The following is a 13,797-nucleotide window of genomic DNA, read 5'->3' as shown; positions in this document are numbered from 1 at the left end:
TCAGATTGATGATCAGCTGATGCGTTAGCATTGAACGAACACTAATTGGAAAAGTTGTTATTTGGGCTCCACACGGGTTTAAATTCCCGCATCGTCACCAAATGGCACTGTTAATTATTTCCGACCGGATAGATCTCCTGAACATTCTTCTTTTAATTCTAGACCCCTTGAATACCATAAAACTGGTTGTCATGATTTTTCCTGGATGTAAACAATCAAAAAAAGTCGTTCCTATCCCATTAATTCCACCAGTTGAAAACGTCATATGACGCTGTCACTAGACGGCTGGTGTTCACTTTTTGTTTACAAGTTTTTGGATTTCTTCTAGATCCAATCGTTATTTTGTTGTAGAGAGTTAAAAAATAACTAAGTCAAGATGATAACAGTTTTGTAAGTGAATAATTTGCTTATCAGAAATATGAATTGATATTTGTTTTAGATACCAATAAGTTTGATTGGAAAGACAGTTCTTCGCGATGTCTCCACTTGAATAATTTATATTGGTATTTCGATGCTCATGAAACCAATTTTAATTAATTCTACTAGTTTAACTACTCTCGGAGGGATTGCTTACTTGCTCATTTTATTGTATAGTATTCTATATATTTTGCTGTGCTGTTAAAGTACTGGTGGAATTTGAAATGGAACTAATGTCCCCAAGGGTGGAATCAATTCAATGTAGCGAGAGATAGCTAGGGGCAACCTTCATCCCCACTCTTCTTCATCCTCTCCCCCTCCCCTCCGCAGTTGGTGACTCCGCCAGGCCTTCTGCCTCATTTCAGCTGCACTGGTTCCTCACTGACTCCTTACGCTGTAGTGGCCAGGGGGCGAATAAGACCCGAAATCCACAGCTTATCAGCCTCTACACTCTTCCATCCCAGGGGTTTTTTTATGAAAGCTAGGTCCTTCTTCAATATGGCATTCCACTCCCTCTAGACACCAGTCACTGACTTCTATCACAACTACCTTCGTCTCCACCTGAAGACAGACTCGAAACATACTTACAATTCCCCTTAAAATTGTTAGACAACCAAAATGAATGTGCAACACTCAATACTAACTCACTCCTTTTAAATGATAAACGTTTCGTCCTTCACAAGTTCTTCGAGGACACCAATGCCAATCTTGCTCTTCTCGACGATACCAGATTTGCGGAAATCCTCAACGTTAAACTACTCGTCCCCAGATACATCATATTCTGCAATGACCCGGGCAGGGGCACTGTCATTTTAGTTAAATCAGGACTTGAGCAAATATTTTCCCAATTCACTTGCTTCAAACTGCCTGTTAGCAGTCGTTGGACTACCTGTCAGAGGCGGCGGCGTCCTTCCGAGTCCTAATCGGCTCTCTCTATTTGTCGGATGACACAGGTCATCGCCTCACCCCCATCCTGTCCGAACTTGGAAATTGCACGACAACGGCAAAGTCCCCTTCGATTGATTGCGGTCAGGCCCATTACGTCCTTTTTTCCTTCCTTCATCCTTCCTAGACGGTTTTATAATGTCGTCCAATCATCCAATAGCTGTTGATCAACGACAGCTCACTCTGATCATCATGCCCTCAGCTTCTCCATGCATTTATAGCAAATTCTTCCCTCTTTCCCCGTCTGTACAAATGTAGACCCTTTACGATGATAAACTAGGATGCCTTCCGACGCGGTTTATCCAGTGCGCTCGGGCCTCCCCTGGACAAAACACGAGTTCATACCAATGAAGAGCTAACCAGCTAGATCTGGAAATTCAATTTTGTCTTCGATCTCACAATTGACAAACACGCTCCTTTCCTGTGCCTTTCCCCTCAACCCTCCTCTTAGTCCGCGACAGGAATAGACTCCTGCAACGAACCAAACCATTATTCCACCGACAACACAGCAGATGCAACGATAACTACCGTCTCTTCTCCGAGATCATTAAAAACCTGTCCAACAAAATTAATATTGTTTTTATTGCATCACATTAATTTTTCATCATTGTCAACGGCGCAACAACCGGTATCCGGTTTAGACCTGTCTTAATAAGGAATTCCAGACATCCCGGTTTTGCGCCGAGGTGCACCAATTCAACATCCCTAAAAGCTGTCTGGCGTCCTGATTTACGCCATCGCTCCATCTCAGGCAGGGTCTGCATCGTGTTCTTTTCCTACCATAGATATTGCCCTTATAGATTTTCCGGGCTGGATCATCCTCATCCATACGGATTAAGTGACCCGCCCACGGTAACCTATTGAGCCGCATTTTATCCATAACTTGACGGCCATGGTATCGCTCATAGATTTCGTCGTTATGTAGGTTACGGAATCGTCCATCCTCATGTAGGGGGCCAAAAATTCTTCGGAGGATTCTTCTCTCGAACATGGCCAAGAGTTCACAATTTTTCTTGCTAAGAACCCAAGTCTCCGAGGAATACATAAGGACTGGCAAGATCATGTCATATGTACAATAAAAACTTTCACCCTATGGTGGGACGTTTCGAGCGAAACAGTTTTTGTAAGCTGAAATAGGCTCTGTTGGCAGCCAACAACCGTGTGCGGATTTCATCGTCATAGCTGTTATCTATCGGCTGTGATTTTCGACCCTAGATAGGAGAAATTATCAACGGTCTCAAAAATGTAGTCTTCTATCTTCATTGTTTTCCCTTGACCAGTGCGACTCGATTTTGTTCGTTCTTTTGGTTTTGGCGCTGACGTTGCCACCATATACTTCGTCTTGCCTATGTCATTAATGTGCAGCCCAAGATCTCGCGCCGCCTGGTCGATCTGGATGAAGGTGTACTGTACATCTCGGTTTGTTCTTTCCATAATGTCGATATTGTCAGCATAGGTCAGTAGTTGGGTGGATTTTAAGAGGATCATACTCCTCGCATTTACCTTAGTATCACGGATCACTTTTTCCAGGGCCTGGTTAAAGAGGACGCATGATGGGGCATCCTCTTGTCTTGGACCGTTGTTACTGTCGAATGGTTTTGAGAGTGATCCTGCTGCTTTTCTGTGGCTTCGCACATTGGTCAGGGTCAGTCTAGTTAATCTTATTAATTTCGTCTCTACAGTTTTATCCGGGCTATGCTTTTATAGGCGGCTTTAAAGTCGATGAAAAGATGGTGCAACTGATGGCCATATTCCAACGGTTTTGCTGCAGAGAGAAAATGTGATCTGTTGCTGATATGCCTGGAGTGAAACCTCTTTGGCGACTTATGGCTTTTAAGCCGATGGATTGCACGGATTGCTTCTTCTATACTTGGTGGTGGCAGTATTCGCCCATCGTCTTCAGTTGGCGGGACCTCCAAGTCGCCGATATTTTGGTTGTTGAGCAACTCATTAAAATACTGAACCCATCGCTCCAATATGCCCATTCTGTCGGAAATCAGATTTCCTTCTTTGTCTCGGCAGAATAAACATCGAGGTTTATCCTGCTGACTTGTTGGTAAAATTTCGGCGCCTTGTGCGGTTGCTCCCTGTACTTTCCGAGTTTACAGACCTGTTGGTTCTTCCAGGTTTCCTTTTTCCATCTGTGAAGTCGCTTCTCTGCTCGACGGAGTTCTTGTTAGCTTACATTCATCATCAAAACAACCGTTCCGACTCCTTTTGTGGCTGGGGCAAAATGTGTTTGTGAGCGTATCAATGATAACGCTTTTCAGGTGGTTGTGAAGATCATTTGCTGATGCTTCATCTCCAGGATAGGATATCTCCCTTATAGGTGTTGCGGACGGCTGTGTTGTGAATGGCTTCAGTATTCACTCTCATCTGATTGATAGAGGGAATTGTAGGTGGTGTAGTAATTTGAGCTGAGAGCACCATGCCAATGAGATAGTGGTCCGAGTATTTTTTTCTTCCTTTGGGATCATCGTTATTTGCGACAATTGCCAGCATTTAGAAAAGTAGCTAAGATATAAGAAACCATTAAATATTTGTGTTAGTTAAGTGAATGCAGATCTCGGCAGTTTTTGGATTTTGCCCGTAATAAGGTCGAAACCAGGAACCTTTTTGAGTTCAATGTGGTCTTGCGAGAACCTTAAGACTTCAGAAGCTTTGAAACGAATCGTTTGGTGTGTCTGGTTGGGAAACGCCTTGCAATTGTTAAACAAAAATTGAAACTTTCTCGGCGCTACTTCTCGCCCAACTACCGTCCGACAATCGGACTGTTGATTCGCAGAGGATTGTCCTATTGAGCTTTTTCATTGCTCTCCAAAGAGAATAATTCGTTGTCGGAAAAGGTGTTAGATTTACAAGGAAACACTTTAGATTTTTATGCTTCTCCCTTTTCAATGCTTTTTTGTAGCTCCTTTCTAGCCGCTGCCGGATTCTTTTTCGAGTTCGGCGATCTAAACTCTTGCCATTCACACCTCAACTGTCGTTTTTTCTTATAAGCTGGTCTATTATTTTTAAAGACTTTTGATGATCTGAAACTACACATTAGGACTTTGGTGTTGCATGCAGGGCAGCTAATGTTATACTTCAGCGAAGCAACGTGCAGCCTGGTCGATTTCGATGTTTGATTTCAATGATACATTTGCTTTTAAATGCAAAGTCGATAAGATCAAGTATTTAACGACGACCAGTTGGCCAGTAGGTTGAATGGCCGCTCGATAATACATCGAGTTCACAGTTCGTCGACATGGCAATCAGAGAGAGAGTTTTACCTTTAGACGAGATTGTGTTTGGCATTAAATTCCCCAGCTACAATAAATCTTCTACCAAGCGAATTGAAGAAGTTTACAAACTGTTCTGCAGATATGGTAAATCTCGGAGGTCATTATACAGCAGAGATTGTAACCGGATCCCCCCATTCTGCTACGCATATAGATGTGGTTTGCATATAGTCCTTAGCAAAGTGTTTCATGACCTAATGCTTTTTAATTAGGATTTCTGAACCTCTATGATCTTTTTCATCAAGACGCTTAGTATCGTAAAATTTGTAGCTGGGTATCATGAAATTATATTTGTTGGTGAGATGAATCTGCGATATAAGGAGGATGTCGATCCCATTGTTGTGGATGGAGGTCGCCGCATATGCTGCATACACTTGGAAGTGTACAGTATGATTTGGTGTGTCCGAACTCTTGACAATTAAGTTATTGTATAGGTCCTTTTCGTTTCATCGGTTCCTCAACTGTTATCCTCCGATGTAAAAAGTAACGCAACCTATGAATGGGATGCGTTTCACCTTTGCAGAGTTTCTTAAGTTACGGCTCCAGCTCCACCTTAAATAGAAACTGTGGTACTCTGAATCGGTTCTTAATATTATATACCGATTTAATCTTCAAGCCCTTTTCTGAGTCAACTTCAGGTTCAATGCCTTTAATTATTACTTCTAGCCCCTTGGAATGTGTAGTAATTTTTCTCTGCCAAATCAATGTGTTTACACAAAAATGCACCAGCTATGTACAAGCGGAAAGGCTAGCACTGTCCTAACAGAGCCGTAGCGATCGTGTTGTCTGGACTAGGCTTAGAGTATTGAGACCACGGTTGAAGAATAACTGAATGTTCAATTCACGAAAAAATAGACGACGACAATGGACGGCGGTAAAAGATTCGTAATGAAAAGGCAGTTTGTTCGGTTTTTGCAATGAATTGTATACCGTCACTTTTCATACACCCGGCACTGCGTGGTTTCTGAATATTTCGAAAATTAATTCACTGGTTAATAAGATTGCAAAGAAGGAACTCCAACTCTTTCTATCTGTTAGTTTGCCATTTATAATCGCACAACATTAATGGAGCTATTAGATCTGAACTGAATGCCTCCTACAAGAAACTTCTGCAGTCCCTTAAACCTGGCCCCCATTTTTTTCAATAATTAATCGACGACTGTCTGGAAGGAAAAAATCCACTCTCAACGTCAATTAACCTCCAGTTCCATTCCCCCGAGGAAAAAATATCTGTCTGCGTAGACTACTTTAGCCACACCTGCGGATCCCATCTGGAACTCGGCAGTCGCCACTGCAGTCAACGATAAAAGGGTGAGTATAGAAGGGTTGTTCCAATGACATTTTTCCCCCAGCCGCCCGGACGATATTGTCAGAATCGACCCGTTCGCCTCCTTCTTTACCTTCCAAGAAGAAGTTGAATCTGCAATCATCCCATCGAACAGTAAAAAAATCATCGGGCCCTGACGGCATTTCCAACTTTATCCTACGGAAGTGTGCGCCCACCATCAGTGAACATTTTGCCATTATTTTCAATAACTGCCTGAATAACGGGCACTTCCCTGTAACCTGTAAATGAGGTGTGCTAATACCTACTCCTTAGAAAAGTTTTTCTGCTGACCTCAAACCGGGAGATTTTGGGTGCTTTGTAAAAATAGTTCTAATTCGATATGTGTTAAACGTTCACAGGTTCGTGAATTGGAGGAAGTAAGAGCTTTTGCTTGCAATGTGTTCCGGAGAAAAGCTAGGCACTAATGAATAAATTTCGATTCCATTCTGCACAATGGTTGTTAAAGATTTTATATCCAAACTTTTTTCTAATTTTTGAGGGTAATGAAAAATCACATTGCGCTAAGCTAAATCTTAGCAGTAAGATGCAGGCGTAATAGTTTTGGTTGATTGGTTCTTTAAGAAGTAAAAGTTAGTACATTTTTTCGGGTAGGGTGAATGATTGTGCTTACACACTAAGTGTTGAACCTCCGCAATGGTAAACCATCGAACAACCACTAATCGCCTCCCCGCCGTCAGAGAGCTAGCCTGGAACCATTTTGATACATTACTTTGTTCTAGCTTTCGCGTTCTCCCGCTATAGGGGGCCTTTAGGTGAGGTACTTCCTTTCACCAACGGGAGAGGAGAGGACAAATGGAATTATTTATTAGTTGAGAAAACCCGCTGTCATCCGGTCCCTCTACTGATCGAGAAGGAGAACCAGAACGTAATGAGCAACACAGTTTCATTTTGGGGGTTTCTTAGCATCCCTCTGATAGTGTTGTTCCGAGAGAGCTCCCCTGTGTCTCCAAAAAGTTACCAACGAATTCTAGCCCATCTTCTACAAGAAAAAAAAGTGATCATCGTCGCCCACCACTCCACAGCAAAGCACAATCAGGGATCATGGCTTGTGCAGGTGGAACTGAACATCTCAATGTCCACTTAGAACCTGGATAAGCAAATAGTCAATTTCATATTTTTGGTTCAACCACGGAGCTAACTTGCCGATGACCCTCGCGGTCCATGCGCCTTTTGGCTCGCTATCTCAAGAGAGTTGTCAATCATTCAGTATATGTTGCTATTCTTCTTGGGCACCCACTCCTTTGGAGTCTTTTCCCTTGAGCTTGTAGATGGTTTGGCATTCCTTAGCAAGGAGGGCGACGGAGAATACTTCTGCGATCACTCTCACTATTGACTCTGAGGCAGTATGGTAGGTAGTTACGACACCGGCTTAACATGTATACCTGTCTCGTGGACTTAATCCCACGGTCTTCTTGAGACACAGATTGATTTTGTGATCACAATCAGAGCCCTACCGCAGCAAGCTACGACGGTACCATTCTATACCAAGTGCATGGCTCAGCATTCATTCATTCATACGATGCAAGACTTACCAAAATCTCTACTGAACTAAGGAGTACGGCACCCGTGTTGAAAAGCAACACCACGCTAATACCCGAAAGTCTCTGTTCGCTTGAACGCAATTGAACCCCCATGAAGCTCCCCATAAGGGGCCAACCGCAAACAAACGAGCTGAACGCACATACAACAGGAGTTCACCTGAAGTATGTGAATTCAGGGGCTATCCAGGTCCCCATGGTACCAGTATACCCCTGGTAAGGTTTCGTGACTATTGCCACTTCAGATAAGTCCCCGCGCAGACTCGGGTGTGATCGCCCTAATTAGGCCTTTGGAGCATTCGTCTACTGGATCGCGGCCAGCAGGCCGATGCGATACAGCGTCTCCCGGTGCCACCACTATGGAGGTTTCCCTCGATCACTCAAGAGCATCAGCCCGTATCTCAGCGCCGTAGCGCAGACCGGACTGCATGGTACTCATGAGAGAGAGTGCTAGATCTGGGACCGCCAGTGACTTGGTTGGTTTTGATTCTCTAATCATCTCGCCGATCGTCACGGGACGCAGGATCCGAATTTTCTTCTTAGTCAAGATGATTAATTCGGTTTCCACTCGTTTATCCATCGCATTAATATGCCCAGTCTGCTTTGTGCCTGCTTAACTGAACGTCCGGCAATAAGTGCCTCAACGTCATTTACATAACTGACCAAGTGCGAAAGCATTCCAGAAGCCCGGGACATGAGGTGTGCTTAGCAGATCCGCCATTTTACAGAAGTGAAGATATTTCTGGCATCAAGCGTTACGAGGAGCACTAACCGGCGAGGTCGACGATTGTACGCCTTAGCTCAATGAACCGCATTCACAATCTTCATGATAGCTTTCACCGTGGATCTCCCTGCTGTAAAACCGAACTGCCGTGGGGATAAGTAAAGAGCTGTCGGTATGCCGACGGCAGCGCAACCTCCCAGCGATGAGGAAAAATTTTCCCCTTCAGGCAAGCGTTGATTGAAAATGAAATGAAATAATGATAAAGAAAATAAAGTGAAACATCGCAAAATTACCAGTGAAGTAACAGCTTGTTAGGGATGAAGTTCTTGCAATCCTTATACAAGATATGTTCTTGTAATGGTTTTGTTAGAATTGAGGCCGAACTATAACTTAGTTAAGCTGTAGCATATGACATTGGTATTCGAACCCGCAACGCAGTCTGTGTTTGTTTGGATCACGAGGTCACGAGTCCAATGTTAATAGCCAGATCCTATGCAGACGATCTGGGAGCAATCTAACATATACTATATCTGTTCCCTGATGTTAGGAACGTGACTTTATTCAATTATAAATATTTGCACTCAAAATCATGTCTAATCGAATTGGGTATGTAGGCGCGCTGCTAATCATTGATATACTAGAAATTGGCCTAAATTGATCCGACTTCATTATTCTGCACATGCATTCAAAGTTTTCGTTATAAATTTCATCTCTGTATTTAGTGCCTTCACTGTCTTATTCAATATATATATATACAAATTAAACGTTTGCAATCAGACAATATAATTGCAATTCAATTAATCATCGATATATTTCTTGCAGGACTAATATGAATGCCCATGAACAAAACATGATACGGGCTTGGCAAAAAATTATAACCATTCTAGCTGAACGAACGATCGCTTTTCAAAAGATAATGCTTTACAATCGGCGACAGACGGCCAAGCGAATTAGAAAACGCCAGCGTTTACTTCGCATGCAATACATGAATCGTTTAATTGCAATCCAGAATCAATTCCTCCTTCAAATGCCACGACCAGTGCAAAAACGGGTTTGGCGGGAGGAACGCTACTCCGATTTTTGGGATGTCCAAGTGCAATTTTTCACCGATGAAGACTGGTTCGAAACGTTTCGTATGTCGAAGAAAACATTCGAAATCCTCTGTAGTCGCTTGAAAGACGACATGACCCCGAAATGCTCAACGGTTAACAAACCAATACCGCTGGAAAAGCGTGTTGCAATGGCATTATATAAATTAGCAACTGGATCTGAATATCGGGTAGTATCGCAAATGTTTGGGGTGGCGAGAAGTACAGTGTGTCGTTTTGTACGGATGCTGTGTGAAGCACTTAGTGATAAGCATATGGACGCATTGGTTTGTATGCCTGAACGAAATGAGCAACTGGATATCATCCGCGAATTTGAGAATATTTCACATTTGCCTCTGGTCTTAGGCACTGTCGGGGTGACGCACATCCCTATTAATCCACCCCTGGATGGGTTCGAGAATTATATAAACGCCGATGGATGGCCTTCGATCATATTGCAAGGAGTAGTAGATCATAAGTTTATGTAAGTACCTCTACCTCTCCATGACGTTTTGTGTTGTCTTTATTTGATACTCACTTCATCATATTATTCAGATTTCGTAAAATTGAACTAAATGCTCGTGATCCAGCAATTTACGTTGAAAGCCATGGCGACCTTCCAGATGTAAATTTTCCAAAACTCCAATAATTACAGAAACTAAACGAAAATACTATTCCAGATAACTAGGACAATCGACGAAAAATTAATTCGAGGATACTTAGTGGGTGGCGCGCCATACCCATCTTTAGATTGGATTCTTACAAAGTTCTCAAATCCCAAGGATGAAAGTCAAGAATTTCTTAATGCCTGCATCGAAGAAGTCACATCCATTGCAGAGGATGCATTTTGCCGTCTTTTTGCCCGATGGCGAGTTATTAGTAAAAAGACGGATATTGAGTATCGTAATATGGCGAATGTTATTGGTGCCTGTGTGGTTCTTCATAATTTAATTGAAATGAATGGCGACAAATTCAACTATGAGTGGATTGGTCAGATGAAGCCGAGCTACAAAGACATGCAGCCGGAGAATGATGCACAGAGTGTTTTGCCCGACACGGATGGTGGTAATGTACTGAGAGAATTTTTATCGAATTTCCTAAAGACTTGTTGCAATTAGATTTTTTAAGTTTAAGGTATTTAAGGATAGTAAACGTTGAGTAGATATGAAAATCTATTTTATTTTTTATATAAATCTTTTTAGACATTCCATATCATATATGCTAACACTTAAGAAAATATACACGCACTTTTCTAAATACTAAAACTTTTTTTCTTATAAACAACGATTTTCAGCCCTAAAGGGGTATGATATGTCCTCTAGACCGCATGAAGGACGTCATCGATAACAACAAGAAAAAGTATCGGTGAAAAGATGTTACCATGGCAGACTCCGTTTTACACTTCAAATTCCTTCGAAACTTTATCTCGCTGCAGATGCACCACCTGTTGTGCTGTGTCGACAGCCTTCTTTAAATCGATGAAGGCCAGGTGAAACGGGATGGTAAACTTGTTGTTTCAAAATAATCTACAGACTGTTAAAGCGGTTGGTACGGTATTGGTCTACAGCAAAAATCAACCTGCACTTTCCCGATCAAGATTTCGAGGTATTCTTTGTTGTGGTCTGGGATGGCTTTAACTAGTATTTTTACGACATTTGGAAGCAGGGAGATACCCTTACAATTGTCGCAGTGAAGACGGCTGACATTCGGAATCTTAACGATCATCCATCCAATAGCCAGATTTTGAAAAGTGTTATCCTTATTTGGATCATACTACAATGAACGCAAACCCTTAATTTTTAGACTACTTCCCAGTTTAGCTATGTAATTTCATGTCCTGCTATTCGGCGACATTAACCTCGTGTTCTGTAGCCTGTTCTGAAGCTCCTGATCCAATAGAAACGGTCGGTGTTTCGTTTGCGAGATTAAAGTCGTTGACTGAGTCAAATTCGAGGCCTTGTAACCGAAAATTTTTAATATTGGCACATTGTTAGCTCATGGAAAACCGAAAGGGTCATGTTAATCATATTGCCAATTTTCTTAACGAAGGTGTGGAGCAAAGCGCCTGTGGTTCCTACTGAGGTTAGATACGTTGCTCCAAACGCTCCCCTATTTCCGGGGCTACATAACAGAACGAAATTACTATTCCCTGCCCGCGTGCTGCTATTTGTATCCAGTATTAAATGGGCAATTGATTCGTTAATGCTACTTTGAAAAGTTACTATCATGCATGATACTCTGTAAAAGTGAGTTTTGTTTCCTTGAATTTGGTTAACTGATGGTTATCGTCCCAAAATCATTTATGTTGCGAGTTTGAAGTTAGCAGTTGTATGCAATGCTGTAGTTAATGGTTATTTCATTTGAAATAAAATTGAGTCAAATACTTCGGAAAATCTCAGATACCAACTAAAATCTTTAACTTAGAGGAAGTGGTCCAGATATCCTCCAAGACAAAATTTAGAATACATTAAAATATCTAAAAATGTGTTCCTTCTTTAGCGGATGCAGAGTTCACACAAAATCTCCTATGCTTGCCTTTGGTTCATTTTGGTGGTACTCCAAAAGCATTGGATTTGGATGTATAGTTGATGAGCTGATGTTATTGATCGCATAATTAGCTTTCTAAGTTTATTTTCATCAGAATCAGTGGAAAATGTTGGTTATCTTCGAGTCCATCTATACAACATGGAAGAACTCTCTACTGACTTTCCGAAATTATAGTGGAGCATCCGACGATATCTCGTTGAAACGCTCCGGAACTCCATATGCTGTTGTTGTCTTAACGACAGTAGTTCAGTTTCAGATTAGAAAAGTAAACATTGTCTCATAGGCCTTGAGAAACTGGAAATTTTCTAACTTTGACTCCAATGCGTATGCAGCTTTAAAGTGAGTGTAGTCATCGATCAGTACCAAATTGTATTTCTTTCTATCGTTGGTCTCCGGTATAATCGGACCATGTTTGGTTACTATCACTCTAAATCAGCTGGAGCCATTGTGTCGCTAGTTGCACCTGCGGACTTTGTCCTTAACATTTCTACATACTTTTACCATAATTTCAAATCGATGTCCTGAGTAGCCAAGGGAGCATTGACGTCAACTAAATGCTTCCTAATGCTCAAGGGGGGTAGGCTATTTATAGCTTTTTTCTTTGCATTTTTTATTTATCATGTATTTTATTTTCAATGCATAACATCTCAAGAATATTGTGTCAAAATTTCAAGTCGAATGGGGTAAAATTGGCGAAGTTATGAATATATAAACGTCTGTTGTTCTAGGCCGGGTCTTAGTGTGCGAAACTTTAAATAGGTTTTTTGAAACTTGCTATTCTTGAAGTTCATGTACGGCATAACTCAAAATCTACTGTACCAATCGTTTTGCACAATGCTTCTTCACATAATTCTCCAGGTATCCCTGTGGGAGCTTTTTCGTTTAAATTAACCGATTTCTTAGCAAAAACCGAGTTGTTGGCTTTCAAGGGCTACGAATCATGGTCTCTTTTCCTCAGGATTGTTGAATCACTTCCTTTGTTTGCTTGTTGGTACTTTCCACTTTTAGCTGATATTCATCAGCTCCTTGATCTGTAGAGATCGTGTTGTGGCACTGTAGCATTTTGAAATATCGAGCCCATCAATTTTCAATCTGCTCCATGTCCCCAATTAGATTCCCTGCTGTCTTCACTTGATGTCACTGCTATTGGTTTCCTACTATCGGCTCAGCGCCTTACGGAATATCGGACGCTGTCGCAGTTCGTCCCGTGGTATGTACGCATGCCAAGGATGGTAGATGCTCGTTTCTTAATGAGAACCGGGCCGAAGTGTGTGTGGTTGAACGAAGATCCAGCTGTTTAGGAAAACGTTGTCCTATGGATCCTGCGGTAGTGTAAAAAATCCTCTTTCCATGTTTCTGCTGTTATTTTATGTACCTGAGGCTGTTTTCGTTTGTTATATGATGGAGACTATAGCTCTCAGTAGGACCACGGCGGATCAGCTTTTTCCAATGTTAATGGTGAAGTCCTCGAGAAATAACTTCACATGGTTCGAGGAATTGAATACTGATTCAAGACGACTATAGAATTCGTCGTCCTTGTATTCCGTTGAAGCATACACAGTGAACGCCACGGTGAACGTTGAAAAATTTAGTTTTCATTCGAAGTCAACCGATTTTTTCAGCGATTGGAAGTCTTATGTCGCAGGCAAAATTTTTCTTGACTGCAAAGCGATGCTGCTTTCTCGCGTCCTAGAATCAAATACCTCATTGCGTTGCACTTCTCGAAATGTTCATTGAGTGCTCTAAGAGCAGCAGTTCTGAACAGGGAGCCATAGTTATATATGCGATCCAATGCGAGTTGCAAGACAATATTATACTCTGAATAAGCTAACAGCAGCTTGTTGCAAAACCCTCAACCTGTTTAGTAGTTACCACAGAGGAAGTGAGAATAGGATTTGGTATTCGGGCT

General features: G+C 41.9%; 1 protein-coding gene across 1 annotated transcript; it reads left to right on the top strand.

Moving 5' to 3' along the window:
- The first annotated feature begins 208 nt into the window (after positions 1-208).
- LOC119648211 (protein ANTAGONIST OF LIKE HETEROCHROMATIN PROTEIN 1) lies at positions 209-10,642 on the top strand. The gene is made up of 4 exons (XM_038049818.1): positions 209-390; positions 9,076-9,825; positions 9,897-9,966; positions 10,022-10,642. The coding sequence occupies exons 1-4, from the start codon at positions 377-379 to the stop codon at positions 10,457-10,459; spliced, it is 1,272 nt and encodes a 423-aa protein (XP_037905746.1). The 5' UTR covers positions 209-376; the 3' UTR covers positions 10,460-10,642.
- Positions 10,643-13,797: the final 3,155 nt, after the last annotated feature.

Source organism: Hermetia illucens, chromosome 2 (assembly GCF_905115235.1).
Source record: "Hermetia illucens chromosome 2, iHerIll2.2.curated.20191125, whole genome shotgun sequence".
In the NCBI taxonomy this organism is placed as follows: domain Eukaryota; kingdom Metazoa; phylum Arthropoda; class Insecta; order Diptera; family Stratiomyidae; genus Hermetia; species Hermetia illucens.
The sequence above is the reverse complement of the archived record's forward strand: the minus strand, read 5'-3'. Positions and strand labels throughout refer to the sequence as shown.